This window comes from Theropithecus gelada, chromosome 13, assembly GCF_003255815.1.
Source record: "Theropithecus gelada isolate Dixy chromosome 13, Tgel_1.0, whole genome shotgun sequence".
Lineage (NCBI taxonomy): Eukaryota > Metazoa > Chordata > Mammalia > Primates > Cercopithecidae > Theropithecus > Theropithecus gelada.
In genome coordinates, this window is record NC_037681.1 from 56,908,025 (window position 1) to 56,927,337 (window position 19,313).

The 19,313-nt window shown below is 42.0% G+C and overlaps 1 protein-coding gene across 3 annotated transcripts in view; it reads left to right on the forward strand.

Annotated features, from left to right (window-relative positions):
• Positions 1 to 19,313, forward strand: part of CRIM1 (cysteine rich transmembrane BMP regulator 1) — a 196,600-nt gene that overhangs the window by 166,135 nt on the left and 11,152 nt on the right. For 2 of the 3 annotated variants that reach the window (XM_025405783.1, XM_025405784.1), the window contains 2 exons: positions 1,745 to 1,966; positions 16,592 to 16,786. In XM_025405783.1, coding sequence (XP_025261568.1) covers positions 1,745 to 1,966; positions 16,592 to 16,786 — 417 coding nt within the window. The remainder of the gene's footprint in view (positions 1 to 1,744; positions 1,967 to 16,591; positions 16,787 to 19,313) is intronic. The other variant, XM_025405785.1, reaches the window with a different exon arrangement.

Here is a 19,313-nt window from a genome sequence, read left to right on the forward strand (position 1 = left end):
TAAGTCACAAAAACCTCACGGAGATTTGCAAGGTCTATTGTGAACAAGAGGGTATTGTCCTTATTTCTAGCCAAAGCAGAAGTTAGCACTGGTCAGTCTCTGAGGAAGAAATTATCCCTAGACATAGGTAACCACAAAAAGGTCATTGAGAAAGTCATCCTGTCTTGCCATCTCTAACCTATGTGGATGGGATCTGTGGAATCATATCTGAAATTGGACCTGGAGTACATATGGAGCCATGGAACAAATGGCTGTTCTTCAACTTATGCCTGCTGCCTTTGGGACTAGTCATAGGAGATACGGTTACCCAGTTTAAAGGAGAGGGTATGGGCCGATCCCATTATGCTGGATTCTCTGTCTTTCGGAGAAGGTCCACAATGAAGTAACTGCCTTGGTCCTCAAAAAGGCCCTTCTGGTCACATCCTACTTACTGGCTGTAGGGTATATTCATGAGGTGGATAGAAGGAAAAAGTGACACGTAGAGCTTCTGGATCATGTGCTAACTACATGTCTCAGTTGTTTCTGGTTCTTGGCTAAAAATAAGAGTTCATGAAGTTGGTTCTGGGAAGAACAGACAACTCTTTCGATTGTGGATGCATTGAGAAAATGTGGCCCTCTTAGAGGTTTGCTAGGTAGGGTTGTCATGGCTGTGTCTAGACTCTTGAGTGGTGAAGTTGATTGGAAGTGCTCTCTTATCAGTGGGATTATGACATTTCTAAACTAGAAACCACACCCACTTACATTTTCCTTTCTGATATCTCAGTCATATTGCTGCCTGAAGTTAGTTTTCATTGATTTTAGTGGAAACCAATGCCCAAAGTGATATCTGGATTTTCTGGTGACATTTTCTGTTGCAAGTTGTAAATAGATCTGGGGACTTTCAGGTCTCAGTCTTTAAATAGCAAAGAAACAGATGATTTGCACATGATTTCTCTGTGGTTGCATCCTTATGAGTGATTGAGATTTCTTATCTTTCAGCCATTAATGTGAATTCCTGAGCATTGGAATGGTGCACATAGGTGGGTTTTGGTAGTCTGGTACAATGAAAATTTGTCTGAATATTGATTGGTCAAAACTGCATGTGGCCGCAAGTAAGAAAAAACCCAGCTACAAATTTTAAGTAAATAGAGGTTTATTTTACATATATGACAAGACATTTGGAGGCAGATGTTTATCAGCATTGATTCAGTGCCTCATTGGGGTCAAGGCCTTTCTCTTCTGATAGGGGTGTCACAGCCGTGATCAACACACTCCTATCAAGGCAGGAAGAATGTGGAAGGATGATGGCAGAACATATCTACCCTTCTTTGAAGAAAGTGAAAGCTTCCCCTGAAATCCCCTTGTTAGCCATTACGTCCCATTAGCTACAGCTAGATGATGGGGCCACCCCCATTTCAAGGGAGCCTAGGAAAGCAGGGAACAGGATTGTCCCATTTACTTACATGCATTGTAATCGAAGTCCTGGGACTACCCCAAAGAAAACCAGGATTGCATTAAGCTAATGAAGAAAGAGTGGATGTTGTGTAAGCAACTAACAGAATAACTGTGACACCTCTTTTTTGATCTTTGTTATTTTTAAAAATTTAAGACCCTTCCTGAATCAGCCTTTCTGATTTGTTACTGTGTCGTTTATTCAAGGAGGCACCCAAAGCCATCATGACTGGGTGTGCTGTGAAACACACTATGTTGCATAGTTGCTGGCCAACAGCAGCATCTTTGCTGACCTATATGTTCATTTTTCCAGATCAACCTTTTCGGCCTTCCTTATCCCGGAATAACAGCGTACCTAATTACTGCAAAAATGATGAAGGGGATATATTCCTGGCAGCTGAGTCCTGGAAGCCTGATGTTTGTACCAGCTGCATTTGCATCGATAGCGTAATTAGCTGTTTCTCTGAGTCCTGCCCTTCCGTATCCTGCGAAAGACCTGTCTTGAGAAAAGGCCAGTGTTGTCCCTACTGCATAGGTAAGACCAAGAAAAAAACATCTTTCAACTGTTTTTTTTCCTGCTTGACATGTCACACAGACCCAGTGTAGCAACACTGAGCAGAAGAGAGGTATGGAAGATGTACTCCCAAGAGGAGGTGCCTTAAGAATAAAGAAATGAGGCCAGGCGCGGTGGCTCACGCCTGTTATCCCAGCACTTTGGGAGGCCAAGGTGGATGGATCACTTGAGGTCAGGAGTTCAAGACTAGCCTGGCCAAAATGGTGAGGCCCCGTCTCTACCAAAAATACAACAATTAGCTGGGTGTGGTGGCACACACCTGTAATCCCAGCTACTCCAGAGGCTGAGGCAGGAGAATCACTTGAACACGGGAGGCGGAGGTTACAGTGAGCCAAGATTGTACCACTGCACTCCAGCCTGAGTGACAGAGCAAGACTCCATCTCAAAAAAAAAAAAAAGAAAGAAGAAGAAGAAAGAAATGTTCTCTGAGAATGTCATAACGTTATAGCACTGTCGTGTTCTATCGGGCTCCTTTGCCAGTTCAGGGTTTTCAATTTCAGAACTCTTTCTCCAGCCTATTTTTTACAGTGTTTTGTTTTTTTTGTTTTGTTTTGTTTTTTTTATAGACAGAGTCTCACTCTGTCACCCAGGCTGGAGTGCAGTGGCTCAATCTCAGCTGGCTGCAACCTCCGCCTCCTGGGTTCAAGCAATTCTCCTGCCTCAGCCTCCCTAGTAGCTGGGATTACAGGTGCCTGCCACCTCGCCTAGCTAATTTTTGTATTTTAGTAGAGATGAGGACAGTGGTGTTTTTTCCCAGATAGAAACACCATGTCTCATATTAGAGTCCACTTAGTTTATAAAGCTTGCTGCTGCCTTGAGATCAACTAAATATGACATATTAATTTAATCTCCCCGTTGTTCCTGTCTTCTGGCACTTAATGGATTCTGTTTCAGCCACGTGGTTGTCCCTGTCAATGGCTAGGCACACAGAGTGAGGCCTGAGTAACTCTAGAGCCCTCTCCTTCTTGTGACCCATGGTGGTGATGCATCTTTGTGAGCAGAGAATCTATGTATATTAGCACCTAACATTTGGGCCAAAACTAGTCCTATGGACATAAGCCAGATGCTGTTCTGAGGCCCAAAAGGTGAGACAGCTGGCAGTTCTATCAAGGACAGCCCCTGTTCCCTAGGCTTTCACTCTCTTTTAATGCTTTTGTATCCAGTAAAGCTCAAAGTCAAATGAAAGACGGTGACGTGTTTCAATCAGATAGTGAACCTATAATCAGAGTAGCAAATGAAAAATTTTACAGTCTGTACTAATCACACATATTGTACATTTATTGTTGGCGATTTTGCATGTTTTCTAAACACAAGTCATTGCATATATCTGGAGTGATAGATGGGGAATAAAGGAGATCTGGCTACAGAATTTTGTGGCATTTCCCATAGATAAGCTGAGGAATGGTGGCCGTAACTCAAGCTCATGAGGACATCTCCCTGTCCTTGTCTTGGAACCTCTGGCCACTAGACAGGGCCGCTCTGAGTCTTTTACTCTGCTTGTTGGTATATGAGATGGAAATAGCTGTTCTTAGGAATTTTACACAGATTTTCTTACTGTAATGGTCAAAGAGTAATAGAAGTTCTGTTTTAAAAGCTAGATGGCCAAAGAGTAATAAAAGTGTCTGTTTTAAAAGCTAGACCCTCTTTTAATAGTTACCATCCATATAATTTATTCTTCAAACCATGGTGCTTTTGAGAGTGAAAAGGGGGCTGTTAATAATTCTGATGGGACAATAGTCATAGATCAGGAGTGTCCCAAGCAAACTGGATATGTGGTAGCCCTGCATTTTAACACCAGCTTCTCTGTGCTGCCCGTAAGCTTTCTAGCTTCTAAGTAGAGCCAAAAATGTATCAAGGCATATATCCAATTTAGTGCTACTTACTTTTCAAAGAGCTGATCAAAATTCATGCAACAAAATGGCACTACATTTGGTGAGATCTAAATGAAAGCTACAACTAGGCTACTATTTAAGGCTGGGTAAGGGGGAAATATAGCCAATATCCCCATAGTTATATATCAAAACTTTTTTCTTTTAGCTTTTTAAGTTCAGAGGTACAAGTGCAGTAAAACTTCCATACTAAAGGAAATGGTTCACAAGTCAATCAGGGATACTTGTGTCATACTTGGGAAACCAGGGACCTGGAGGTCTGAGAATTCCATGTTACCTTCAGAGGAAAAACCTAACAGCAGATCTCTCACGTGTTGAAAATTCTCAGATTGTTTTGTGTAAATTTATTGTTGTGTTTTGCTACCTAATTGGTAAATTCGTAATTAGTAAATTATTCAACTAGTAAATTTGTTTTCATATGATAGATAATCATCTCTCACAAAACCAATTTAAATTCAAATGTATGAAGAGAAAATTCAAAATTATGAATAGAAACTTTCAAATCATAATATTCTTTAGTCTTTTTTTATTTTTTATTTTTTGCCTTCCTACTTTCTATTCCAATTCCTGCATCATTTAGATTATACATTCTTCATTGGTGTAGGAAAAAAAGGACCAGTTTGGCTCAAATTTGTGATTTTGATTTTAAGTTGGAGTGCAGCACTTTTGCTAAATTGTAGTTCATATGAGCTCATAGTGGTATAGTGGACATTTTGATTCTGATCTATCTATCTCCACAACTCCCCTCCCCCTCCCAAACTGATGCATGTGTAATTTTATCATACCTATGACTTACCTTCAGGGGACCATGTTGGGGAGACTTAACGTTTAATGAACTACAACCGTGTGCCTTATTCACTCGTTCATCTTAATAATTTATATGTGGTGTTGTGTTATTGAAATAGTCATTAAGCTCTCTTCTGTCTGCATCATATTTACTTTACAAGTAGCCTTGTTAGATAGGCGTTCATCCTTTCTCTTCTATCCCTGCTATGTCTAAACCTACGAAGTCAAGTTCACGACTATGACATAGGGATTTCCTGTCTGACTCTCCAGTTTGCATTTGGGCTTGTTCTCTTATCAACTAAGAGGTCCTGACTTCCAGGACCTCTATATAAGGGTCCTTATATAAGGGTGCCAAGCCTGGCCAGCACAAGCCACCCAAAGGCAGTTGCCAGCTGTGCTTCATTGGCAGAGCCTTTATCACCATCCAGAGATCACTGAGCAAAGGAAAAACATGGAAACATGGTCAGGCGGTGTGTCTTAAAGCACCCAGTTGTTTGTCCAGTGGGCACCAAAGACCAGTGCTTGCGTTGTTTCCTGTTTTAGGCTTTCTCAGTTTTAACCCAGATAATCATCTATTCTCAGGATCTTGTGTATCTCGCTGTTAGAATGTACAGACTGTCTCACCCCAGCCTACAGTGCTGACCTCACCTTGGCTGTAAGGCTCTTCCGTGGATGAATGTTCTCCCTAATGAGTCAAATACAGATCTCTAAAAACCTCAAACTCACAATTAAGGGACCTCTTTTATTAGTGATCAAAAAAAAAGTTTGCATGTGAAGTATCCTTTGTTCCTACTGTAAGAAAAATGAAAAGTGGTGATTCTACCAAAAGTAGTTTTCTGACTACAAGTATTTGTGTTCCTTTTGTTAAATTATCAACTCACTAATGTGCAATGATAATGCTTCTCTTTTGATGTGTGAAGGCCTCATATTATGTGTGCTAATTTAATAGGATATGTAATATAGACATAATTAATAGGATTGATGATTAATTCTGAAAAGTGAACAGCTTTGTCTAGTTTCTTATAATACCCATCATTAGGGAATTCATTCTTCTGCTAGAAAGAAACGAAGTAGTAATTACCCATTCATTTTAATGGAACATCTTCTGATTCCCTAATTGTTTTGTACTTTGGCTTTCTATGTAAATACATTCAAACTTAGATTTTATTCTCATAAGCTGACTATAATGAAGACTTAAAGGATGAAGAACAAGAATCAAAAGTTGACAAGTATGAATCAGGTGGAGATAAAAGGTCTGAGGGAATTCTAATGGGTGAAAAGACATTTGATATGTGGTTCCTTGTAAACAGCAGATGCCTCTGTTAGGACATGCTTAGCCATGCAAGAGTGTACTGGTTTCTTTTTTTTTTTTTTTTTTTTTTTGAGACTCGCTCTGTTGCCCAGGCTGGAGTGCATGGCCGGATCTCAGCTTACTGCAAGCTCTGCCTCCCGGGTTCACGCCATTCTCCTGCCTCAGCCTCCCGAGTAGCTGGGACTACAGGCGCCTGCCTCCTCGCCCGGCTAGTTTTTTCTATTTTTTAGTAGAGACGGGGTTTCACCGTGTAGGCCAGGATGGTCTCGATCTCCTGACCTTGTGATCCGCCCGTCTCGGCCTCCCAAAGTGCTGGGATTACAGACTTGAGCCTCCGCGCCCGGCGAGTGTACTGGTTTCTAAAGCATCCCGTGGCCATTTCAGTGATTACATGTTATATGCCTTTCTCAAACCTTGCTAGAGCAAAAATTATTTCAGTGCTTCAATGAAGTCTTTATTTCATGACTTCAAGGAGGATAGCAGACAAGTACATTAGCAGCCCTTACACCACACCACTCATGTGCCTGTGGGAATATTCATATCCCCATATGAGCCCTGACCACATCACCCTTGCTCTGATGTTCATGTTGGTGATGCTTCTGCCCATACTGAGTACCAGACTCTGGCAGCTTCTGGAGGGGGAGCCATGAGTCTTTCAGTAGAACCTCCCTGTGTCCAGGGGTCAGTCATTCCTGGTCAGATATTACAAAGAAAGAGTACGACTTTGATGATAAAGTCTATCTTAAGTTAATTTCCAGGATTTTCAGGCCCAGTTCACTGCTGCATCATACCTGTTGGCTTTGGAAATCAAGATGCTCAGGTATGTCCCCCAATTAGCCCACTCTAGGTGATCAGGACTGATGTTGAATAAATAGCTTGTGTGTTGGCCAAGTCTTAAGTGTTAGTAGGTAGAACATTATTTTGAAAATTATGACTTGGCAAGTATTTGTAACTGTATTATTTTAGAAGATATTTCAAGGTCAGATTTTTAAAGTCATTTGTTGGCTAGAAATTATTAGAAATTATTGAGTCAGTGTATCTTTCTCACTTCAGAAATTCGGGATGATAGTTTGTGTTTGTTATATATAATATAAATATTTATTTACTTATTTGTACATTATATAAAATAAATACAAGTATATATGTGGCTCATAACTTCCATGTGAACTAAGTTGAAATGTTCTGATTACATGCCTTCTAATCATCTAGTATCATTGAAGTGTTTTTAAGTGTCATATATCTTTAAGGATCTGTGAAAATGAGTTCTATTATAGGTAGATGGTACACGAAAAATTTCTAACAGGTTGTATTAATACCTCTGTATGATTAGAAGTTGTCTATTCTTATATTTATGTATTTACTAATATTTGAAGTGGGACTTTCACATGGAGCTGGCCTAGCTTGTGTTGTACCTGTATTTCTTCTCAATTGGCTGTAATACTGTCACTGTATAGTACTCTTCTCCATAGTGATCTTCAACTAGCAAGTGATTAAATAATCTTTAACCTTAGTAGGGAAATGTCTATACCTTATATCAAGTCAATCTATTATACATTATTCCTTTTGCTTAGATTCTGTTTGTTTAAACGTAACTCTGCTAAACTGGTATCTTAAGAGATATATAGCGTCTCTTTGGAACATCTGTTGATCATTGTGTATTTAATTCAGCCCAAGAGTCAAATATAGTAAATATTTAATTCAGGCATCTTTAAGCTATACAACCCATGAAACTTAATGTTATGCATTTTGAAACCATAATGATACAATACTGCCCACCTTCTTTGGAACATTTTTCACTGCTGCGTCTCCAGTGTATTTTCTTAAAATTAAAAGCTTCTGCACATTGGAAAGAGAACTTCCCTTGGAACCAGAGCATTATAATCACAGCTCTGTCACATTCTAGCTTTATGTCTTGATGATCTGATGTAACCCTAGTTCAGTTTCCTCATCTATAAGATGGCAGTAATAATATTGTCCTGTGCTTCACAAAAGTGCCAAGAAAATTAAATGACATAACGTCCATGTGCAAAAATACTTTATAAACAGTAAACACAATTTAAGTGTAGATAAATTCAGTAGAATTGCTGCTCTTGTAACACAGATTGCAGCTGATCTGAGTAACGTTATCAAATCAATTCTAGTATCTCACTGTTAAATGTAGCAGCTGGCTTTCTACAAGAGAAATGCCTGGATATAACATCTCAGTGATGAGCTTTTGAAGGCCAAGAATATCTTAGATAATGCTTCGGCAGTGTACCTCATCCTGCCTACTCTCACCTTAAAAAGCCCATGCCCCTTTGGTCACTCCATTGCAACCCAGGTAGAAACAGTGTGCTTTCTGTAGCTCAGCTGTGTTGTGACAGTGCCTTGCCCACAAACCGCACTGTTCTTTCATACCTCTAGACATTATCAGAAGTGAGAAAATAGGGCTCATTTATTTTTGTTTATGTTGAGAGGCTAGTCCCATTTGAAGAGTCTGAACTTACTGTGCATGATCCACTGTGATTCCTGGGAACAGAGTACGTGGCATTGATCATCAGGGCACACCCTCATAGGGAGGAGACGTATACCTCCTGCACATTCTTCAGAGCCGTCAGTTGCCGTGGCCCTACACCGAGGCCCAGGTTGTCACAGTTAGTGCTAAAAAGATTGAAACGAAAGATGAGAGGTGTGATTTAAAAGAAGGGGAAACAGGATGATTGTGTATTGTTTAGAGAGTGTAAGAATGAAAACATTCTGGTTGTCGTGCACCACGCTAACTTTGGAACTGGTCTAAAGTTATCACAACAAAAATAAGCAATGTTTGATTTCGGTTTGTTTGGGTCTCACCCTATGCCCTGGGAAGCAACTGATCTTGCTTCTTCCGCAAGCAGCTTCCTCTTCTCACTTCGGTATCCTTTCCAGGCCTCCGGCTGTGTAAACAGAAATTCAAGTTGTTCTGGTTAACTTAGGGAAAACCCCTAAGCCGCGTAGTCTTGAGGTGTGCTCCAGCCCCACATTCTGAATTTAAAGAGCTCTGCTACACGGAAGGGAGGCTGCACTGCTATTTCCAGAGAGATCCAACAGCTTCTGCCTTTCTCTTGTTTCGGTCCAGGAGGCCAAACCTGATTTTGTACCCTGTAGTGGTCAAGGATATGGGGGAAGACCCCTATCACAGAGGGCCCACCCTCTGGAGGCCGCTGGCAGAGTCTTCTTAACAGGGCTTGGACTGTGACCAGATAAAACATCTTTCATAGGTACAGAAACTGGCCAGTCTGGAAGGTCCAATGGCTTCTACGTTAAGGTTTTCTTAACAAGATGGTATGCCCCAACTTTTACATAGATTGCTTCTTTTAAGCCCTAAAAGAAGTTGTATTTCTTCCTCCGTATTTGGGCCACCTTGATCTTTAGTTGTTTCTGCCTGCCTTTTAACATGACATTTTTACATATCCAAAATGATATCTGTGAATAATGTCCAGGTACCTGTAGACGCATCTTGGACTGTAGGCCCTACTATGACATGAGACCACATTTAAAGTTGAAAATAAAATGTTTCCTTCAACTACTATCCATGAACTGCTTAATCAACCCATAACAAATGCTAACACAAGGGGTGGTAAGCCCTATTACTGAAAAATTGTGTCCTCTTTGCATGCACTGGTTCTCAGCCAAAAGTGACTGTGTTTACTAATTTGGTGAGATTTCTTTTTGTAGAACTGGGACTTAGAAGCCTGAGCAATCACCTCTTTCTTTCTAGTATGTTGAAGAAATCTGATAGGCTCTTTTAACCTTTATAAATACACTTGCACTTCCTATCCTAAGAAATAAATGAAATAAAATAAAACAAAAATGGAATTCTAAGAAAAGCCTTAAAGCTGTGGCCAAATCTGCTTTCCACAGCAGTTAAGGTTGAGGCAGTATGGAGAGGTAGGAGTCAGCTGACATGACAGCATTTACCTAATTTTTTTTTTTTAAACAAAGATGGATTAAGATCAGATTTTTTTATTGGAAGCTAAAAGTTATAAAGTAAATACTCAAAGATTTAATTAAATCAGTAAGCATGTGTTGCATTTTTAACCAGAATTCTTTAATCATTTCCTGACAGAATTACTATGTATTAGATCTCTGCCTCATTGAAATTGTCTAGGCACCCTGCATCTGTTTTTAGCAAGACTTCAGTTGAGTTCCATCTTTTTATTCTTGTACAGTCTGTAAAGGCCTGGTGAGTCAACGTATTGAAAATCAGTCATCATCTTCTGTCTAGGAGTTCTTAGTGGCCTGTACATTATTTTCTCGGATTCCTGCATCATTACAATTTTCATGTGTTTTAAGTCTCTTCTTTATGCTTTTTAAAAAAACAAGTGAAGCCAGTTTCTCAAACAGGAGGTGTTCACATTCCATTTATTCTCCAAGTGTGGAGTTGGTGCCCAGCATGTGACTGACAATACAGAATTGAAAAGCACATGACAAGCCAGGGATTTCAGGGTCTTGTTAGAAAGTGAAATGGAAGTGGTATTTTATTCCTTTGTGGCTTAGAGAGGGCTGTAATGCATTGTTACAGGTATAAACTAACATTTTAGAAGTACTTCCCCTATTCTTGCCCAGGTCAGCTATGTCATTGGTAGTACGTGGCTGCCTTTTCTGCCACTCCCTTTTCTAAATCTTATGTTACCCATAGTATACATGGCCCCCTTTGTATGCCTGCCTAAATGACTTCACTAAAGTTTTCTGTAAATCCCTCAAACCTCAAACTTAAGAACCCAAACTGAAATCTCTTAGCAGGACCAGCTGTCTGTGCGTCTTTTCCAGACACTGGGCTCATCCATTTGGATATGGACTCCCACAAAGCTGACAAGACCCTGTGGGTGCAGGAGCATCTCCTGAGGACCAAGGCTTTGAATGCCTCGTTCACGTCGGCATCCCCAACACTTAGGGTGACACTCAGAGGGTCTTCATCTCAATGTGTGGAAAGAACAAATGCCCCCGTTATAGTCCTGTGTTGGCTTGTTTTGCGGTGAGACTTATTCTGAGATTAAGAGCTGCATTTAGCTTCTTGGCCACCAGGATCCCAGAGTAAATTACTTTTCAGGACTCTAAATAGTACGCAGGAGATTTGAAAGAACTGATGCAATTTCTAAAGCAGCCTGACTTCCTCCCAGGAAGTTACTCCCACACCAAGGCTCTGACTTCATGACCACCAGATTTAGAAATTGAAGTATCTATGTAAGAAGTTGCCTCCTAGGCAGAAATCAAGAAATCCAGCTATAACATAGGTTAGAGTCCATTTTGGTTTTTATATCCTTCCACAGAGGAAAGAGGAGGAGGGGGAAGAATCTGGAGATGCTTTTTTTTTTTTTTTTTTTTTCTTCTTCCAGAGGCTCATGTATATCCCACATCATGGTCAGTTTCAGAGCAAGGGCTGTGCCTCCACCTTGGTGACTCCTGGAACACTAAATTGGATCTTTGCAGAGGAAGAAAATAACATAGTTCTAGATTTTCCATAGCTGTTCATTAGTTTTATGGCATAATTAAAATAACTCAAGAGTAAAACAAAGTCCAGCTTTAACAGCCTGTTAAGGCTTCTTTTCTTATCTTGAAAAGAGGTAAGATAATGAAGTTTTAAACAGTTGAAGAAGTTAACTGGAAAGGAATTAACATTTCAAGGCCATGCCGCTTCTTCCTCCCCTTGTGATACCAACCAGAATTGAGGGAAAATAGGCAGCCGGGAACCCACACTGAATTTTCCAGACTCTACCGCTGAAAGACATTGCATATTTTTATTGTAATCATATGTGATGCAAGATAATGTTGCTCATATTTGAGTCCCAAAAGAAAATATGTTTGTCTGAGCATCCCATGAGGTAAGCAACCCCATGAAGGACCCGCTGCAGCCAGCGAAGGGCTCCAGGTCCCTGACATAGTTGATGGCAGAAGTAAATCTTTATTCTCTTATAGTGACTTTGTTTCTGAAAGAGGCCAAAAGTCATTTCAAGCTGAATCTGACAGATAAGATAGAGGCCAGAGCTGAGGAAAATAAGTAGCAAAGCTGATCTAAACCAAGGTGTGACTGTGAAATAGTAACCATCTTCTTTGCACGTTTCATAATGGGCCCTGGATGCCATGGCAAGAGGAAAATTCCAAAGCTGTGTGCAGCAGCGGCAGTACCATTGGAACACGTTTACAGCCTACCAGGACTCCTTAGAAGGGGGTCATGTTTATTTGGATATATAACCCCTGATTTGTTTGTTTTAAAAATAAACTTTATTATGTTAGTGTCGTACCTCATGTTTTCCTTGGAACATTCTCCTCTAATCCTCTTTGAGAGAGTGGGAGGGAGAGATTGTGAGGGGAGAGAGAAGTGTTCAACAGAGATTTCCTAACGAGGACCAGGAATCCTGAATTACCTAAATAACCCACTTCATTATCTCCATTTCTTGATGGTACTTGGTATCTTCGAAGACAAAGATCAATTTGAGTCCCCGTTTTCAAGAGTCAGTGAGCAGTAACAGCTTGTTTGTGTGGCACTGATTGATCCTTGTCCGGGCAAGTGGCCTTTCCACGGGTTATCCAGCTTGGCACCTGACAGACAGAAGTGCTGGTGGACTGTGGAGCCAGACCCGCTGTGGCTCCCCTCCTCGCTCTGCTGCTTCCTAGCTGTGCATCTTGGACAAGTGACTTAATCTTGTGCCTCATTTTTCTGTGGAATTGAAACAATACCCTGTCCCACTGGGCAATGGAGATCAAATGGCATTGACATAGGTAACATGCTTAGCACAGGGCCTGGCATGTAGTGGGCATTCAGTAAGTGGAAGTTACGATTGTTATTAGGTATCAAAGAACAAAACTTAATTGTCAGAATAAGCAAACCAGTTGGAGTAATAAATGTAGCCTTTAGAGTTAAATGGCACAACCCTGATAGCCAAACATAAACTGTTTTGGTTATTTTTAGTTGCATATTCCCAGTCTTTTATTTCTACATCCCTCTTCAGGCTGAGTGCTTAAAATATATTTATATGTAGTCTCAATTAGATTATGCTGTTTCCCCCAAAAGACTACAGTGACTCTTAATTTAATTTATAGAACCTTGAATTGCATGGAATAGCCACCACGTCTCGCTTTAAACCTGGTAGCTTCCAAAACTTCCCTATGGCGTTTTCACAAATGGGTCTCTACGTGTCATTGAAGGAGACAGTGTATCTAGGAAAAGAAATGAGGATACTGAGCAAGGTGTGGTGGCTCGTGCCTGTAATTTCAGCACTTTGGGAGACTAAGGCAGGTAGATGGCTTGAGGCCAGGAGTTCAAGACCAGCCTGGGCAACACAGTGAGACTCCATCTCCACAAAAAAAAAAAAAAAAAAAAAAAAAAACTAAAAATTATCCAGGCATAGTGGTGCATACCAGTAGTCCTAACTACTCAGGAGGCTAAAGCAGGAGGATCACTTGAGCCCAGAAGTTCAAAGAGCTATGATTGCACCACTACACTCCAGCCTGGGCAACAGAGTGAGACCCTGTCTCTTGAGAAAAAGAAAAAAGTTAGTGGTTTTCCCATTGCCTCCAAGGCATTCAGAGTGATTGTTCTTTCTCATATATCATTTTATAAATATTCTTTTAGACAGTGATCTCATACAGTTACTGAATGAGTATTTACATAAACTCTGTATTATGCTGTAGCTCAGCATTTGATCTTTGATATTTCTTCTGTGGTTTTGATACATCAATTGAAATTATTCTACATAGGTCAGTATCATTCGGAAAACACCACACGTCATGGCCAGGTGCTTTAGGTCCAGGCTCAGTCTAAGTTCTTCCCATCATTATTCTCATGTGTGTGTGGGGAGAGGAAGGGAAGGAAGGAAAGAAGGAACAAAGGAGAGAGGGAAGGAGGGAAGGAAGGGGCAAGGGGGAAGGAAGGAAGACAGGAGGGAAGGGAGGGAGGGTGAAAAGGAGAGAAGGAGGGAGGGAGGGTGAAAAGGAGAGAAGGAAGGATGGAGAGAGGGAGGGTGAAAAGGAGAGAAGAAAGGATGGAGGGAGAAGGAAGGAATGTAGATAGGTGAGGGAGGGGGAAGGAGGGAGGGGAAAGGAAGGAAGGAGGGAGAGAAGGAGGGAGGGGAAAGGAGGGAAGAAGGAAGGAGGGGGAAGGAAGGAAGGAGGGAGCGGGAAGGAAGGGAGAAATGGGGAAAGGAGATGAGGGTGAGGAAGGATGGAGGGGAATGGAAGGAGGAACAAGGAAGGAAAGAAGGAGAAAAGGAAGGAGGGGAGGGAGGAGGAGGGAAGGAAGGAGGGAGGAAAGAAGAAGGGAGGGAGAAGGGAAGGAGGGAGGGAGGGAGGAAGGGAGGAAGGAAGGAAAATAATAATAATAATAATATAGGCAGTATAGACCACTGCTTGACCTTAAGTCAGAAGAGTTATGGACAAGATGGGATGAGAAGTTTCACCTCCCGTCTGATTTCTTTGTACAGTAATACTGTTATTCAAATTTTATTCAGTGATACTGCATTGTATGGACCAAGGTTCATATAAAATACAATGAGTGATACTGCTTAATGAAACATTGCTTCCTTTCATAAAGAATTCTCAGCAAAATAGACTCTAAATTTGATGGCCAAAACTAATGTCCTCAATGCCATGTGTTGGCTGGAGGTCAGAGTACTACTTAAATTAGGCTCATTGGATGATTTTGTTCAGCCAATTTGACATGTGCATTTTGGATACCTTAGTGAAGTCGCCTCCTTTAAGGTTTCCATATTATCAAGAACTTCTGTCATGAGTTTCTTTTGAAAGTCTCCAAATGAGTTTTTAGCCCAATAATTAGTGTGCCAGAAGATTTCTGTGCAGCCTCTACAAACATCGGGAAGTGCATTTGTTAATAGACTGAAAAATGGATTTCTAATTACAACTAGAACTTTCCATGATTACTTGACTTAATGTCCCTTGTTGAACTGTAGCCAGCAGTAATGAGAAAAATGATAGAAGTTGTTGAGACCATAAGAGATGAGGCACTTAACACTCGATCTCAGTTTCTTCCTTGGGCTTGCTTCTAACACTCGCCAGTGGATTGAGATTTGTATCTATGGAGTAAAAATTTTACAATATTAGGCCATTATTAGTGCCATTTATAAAGGTGCATATGCTTGAGTAGAGATGGCCTAAAGTATGTGGGGGGATGTGAGTAGGTATATACAAATACTACACTATTTTGTATAAGGGACTTGGGACATGAGCGTCTTTGGATTTTGGTATCCATGGGGGTCCTAGAACCAGTCTCCCAAAGGTACCAAGGGACAATTGTAATTGGTAAGAAGAAAACGTAGAGACCACAGATCTGTGAGCATTTCTCTCTGTGACCTTCCTCTAGAAAAGCTCAGTCTGAAGCACAGACTGTGTCTTCAGAGAGAGCCACTTCCAGCTGCCTTAGAGCACTCGCTGCAAAGCTTGGGGCTGCTCAGAGAAAATGGCTCCTGATGCCATTATGGGCTTCTCATCGTGCCCTGAGATGTGCTGGGTTCTGTTTCTTGTGTCTATTCAATGAACTCTGACCCTTCAAGAGCTTCCCAGATGCTTTCCAGGAAGAACCCTGGGCCCTGGGGACGACTGCCTTCCTAAGGAACTTTCCTTCTAGATGCCTTTGTAGTTTTTCTTGCTTAAGTGACAAATGGTGAGTGGCTCTGCTTTTAGAATCTGAACATAAAATGTCCCTGGATCAGTAGGTGTCATCTAGTTATCAGTCTCGCGCTCACATCCCCGCCACCGGCTTTCGATTTGCCCCATCTCTGCTTTGCTGCTGGATCTGCTGGTTCTTGGGGCCTCACTCTGAACCATATTCTTGTGTGCTAGAGGGAAATTTCTGTGTGTGCAGTGTGGCCACTAGGGAGTCAGTAAGTTCAGGTACACCAGAAAAAGGCGGTGAGTCCCAGAGAAAGGAACCTTCAAGGAGAAGGTTGGAAGAGGGAGGAAATGAGTGTGACAAGCGACAATGGGAAGAAGGAGCAGAATATTTAAACTGCAAATCCCTGTATATACTGTATAGACAAATAGCTCTTTTTTTTCCTCAAAAACCACAGTTTTCTGGGGGGAAAAAACGGATTGCAATGAAATGAAGCTGTTTTTAAAGTAGAAATGCCCTTGTAGATGAGAGAAATCTACGCGGCATCCCTGGAAAATGAAGGAAGTGGTTATCTCGGTGCCGACTCCCACTCAGGGGTTGCAGGGGAAACCTGCTAGTTCCCTGTGATGTTGCCATTATCACTCCTTACCATTCCCCTGTATTGTTTACAAAACAGGAACTTCTTGAATCCATCTCTGTAAATAAACTCAGCTGGACTTTTTATCAGTCTCTTTATCTCTTTCTAGATGACAGTCTAAGGACACTTACCTAACGGGTACCATTCCCTGCCGGTTGTTGTAGTGACCACCCTGTGCTGGCCTCAGTGGCCACAAGATGAGAGCCCTGAGGGTCCTCCTAAGAAAATGAAAGACTAGGGAAACAAAAGTTTCACCGAATTCCAGAAATCCTAAGGCATACTGTGATTATACAAAGCTATTCCCTTGATCTCTCACGTGTAATAAGATCGTGTGCATTGTCACATCAGCGACTCCACCATGTGCTGTTCTTTTCACTAGAAGACACAATTCCAAAGAAGGTGGTGTGCCACTTCAGTGGGAAGGCCTATGCCGACGAGGAGCGGTGGGACCTTGACAGCTGCACCCACTGCTACTGCCTGCAGGGCCAGACCCTCTGCTCGACCGTCAGCTGCCCCCCTCTGCCCTGTGTTGAGCCCATCAACGTGGAAGGAAGTTGCTGCCCAATGTGTCCAGGTATCTAAGCCACCATCCTTCCATTTGTCAAGCTGTAATGTTGACTTAAGATGAAATCAAAGCAGAGCTCGACCTGCTCCCTCTTTAGTTAGTTCACATGGCCCAAGTAGCGTGTCAGGCCCAGTTAGCACCTCCCACCCAAAGACCCTATGGGTAACTTGGAAAACCACGACCATCCAGATGAGGGGCAGATTTTGGTTCCATGCCAGAATTGCTCTGGTTCTTCTCATTTGCATTCTCTAAACTTTAGTATAACCAAACCTGTTAATGACACCTGCCCTATCAGAGTAGCACAGTTTTAGTGCAGTGTTGGACTAGCCTAGAGAAAGTGGTCCAAGATGGGACCCAGAAGGGAAGATGCTTAAGACCCATTACACTGTGAAAATATATTAGAACCAAAGCGGAAGACCTGCATTTAAAGAATGTAGTTCTGGTTCATTCCTTTTTTTAGTTCATCAGTTCCAGCCAGTACCCATACGATCCATGCAGCCCTCTCCCAAGCCCTCAGCTGAACCTCCCATCTCTTTCCACACATAACGCAACCCCTGAGCATATCCCAGCTGGCTGTTTTGAATCCCTGCACCTGCATCTTTCCCCACGCCCCACTCTTCATATCTACTGCATTATCCATCTCACAGTTTCAAACCTAAGTCCTTCTCAGCTGCCCAGAGTCTCCCCAGCCCTTCTCTTAGTTTCCATGTCTGCACCTCCTGCCAAAACTATTCCTCTTGCCCCTCCATCTAATCCCAGAAATGTAAGACCTGAGCCCTCTCCATCGGGACTGAACCCCTAGACACACAGATTTCCCAGATAGTATAGACCACACAGACCCAAGTGAAGGCTCACTCGAAGACTTCATTGCGGTCCTGAGCGAGTCAGGAGCTTTTCTGTCTTACCTCGATTCTCATGTTTTCTCGCAGCATTGTATTAGAGAACCTTGTTCTGTTCAATACAGGGAGCTGGGAAGCATGCCAGTTCAGAAGTGCATCTGTACTATGCAGTTGTAAGAGAGGGCAGTTGTTAAACCCAGAGAGTTTAAGTGAGCTCTGCACATGTTGGCCTTTTGTTTAGGCGTTGTGCAAACTATCCCCAATTGAGCATTTCTAAAAATGTCCATTTATCTCCTAAAAAGGATAGGATGTTCTGCCAGGTAAGGGGGTGGAACCATTTTTCAGAGCCTTCAGTTGGGTTCTCTTTATAGTTTTCCATACACACTTGCTGTGTGTATGGAAAAAAGGAAAGTCTTAAGTGTTTTAAATGAGAATAAGAAAAAATATGTGGTTTTCCACTGGAATTATTTTTCTAGTATATATTCACCTATGTTTCACAAGTTTCATACCAGTTTCCCCAGTAATATGCTTTTAATGATATAAATGATGAAACTTGACCTTATGTATTTCACAAAGAGTCATTTAATGCCTTTTATGTGCCAAGCACTGTTCTAGGCACAGGGGACACAGCAGTGACCAAATAGCAGTGCACACGTAGCTTACATTGTAGCAGGGAGAAACCAGGCAGCAAACAAGTAAACAGTAACTAGGCAGCCACGAAGATGGGGATCAGGCTCTGGAGAAGGGCATAGCAAGACAAAAAGGCTGGGGAGAAGTGGGGCAGGCAGTTGTTTTGTATTATGTAGAATGGTCAGGGAGTACCTTACCAACAAGATGAGATTTAATGAAGAGACCCAGAATTGCAGTTCTCATGGGGAAGAGGCAGAACCTTTGGGTGTAGCCAGGGCCAGGGCCCTGCAGTGGGAACATGCCGTGCATGTTCAAGAGGAGCTGTGTGAAGGTAACTCAGTGAGCATGGAGGAGGTAAGAGGTGGGGCAGAGAGGCAGCCACGGCCAGACACAAAGGGTCTCACAGATGAGTGCAGGATTGTATTGAGTGAGATGAAACCTTGGAAGGTTTGGAGCAGGGAGTGACAGCATCTGACTTACCTTTGAATGGGATTTCTCTGGTGCTGGGTTGAACATAGACTGTGGGGCATGGAGGTCAAGAGTGAAAGCAGAGAGATCAACTTTGAGGCTTTTTAAAGAATCCAGGTGAGAGATGACAGTGACGTGAACAGGGTGGTAGCCGTGGAGGTGGGGAGAAGTGGGCAGGTTCTGACTATGCCGTATCAGTTGCATCAGTAGGATTTGAATATATGTGGGGAGTGAGTGGGAGAGGAGCCAAGGATGACTACGACATTTTGGTTTGGGGCATTTTTAGCTTGAAATACTCAGCATCAAAGTGGAGATAATGAATAGACAATATCTAATCTGGGGTTCATGAAAGAGATTGAAAGTAGATCTACAAATTTGAAAGTTGTCAGCCATAGTTGGTTTCTAGTCTCAAGGTTTTTAAGCCTTGAGACTAGATGAGATGACCCAAGAGTAAGAATAAATAGAAGAGAAAAGAGAGCGCAGGACTGAGCCCTGAGACCTTCTAACTTTTGGAGATTGAGCAGGTGCAGAGGGCCTAGCAAAATAAATAGAGAAGGAGCACCAGGAATAAAGGAGGAAGCCAAGAGGGTCAGAGTGAC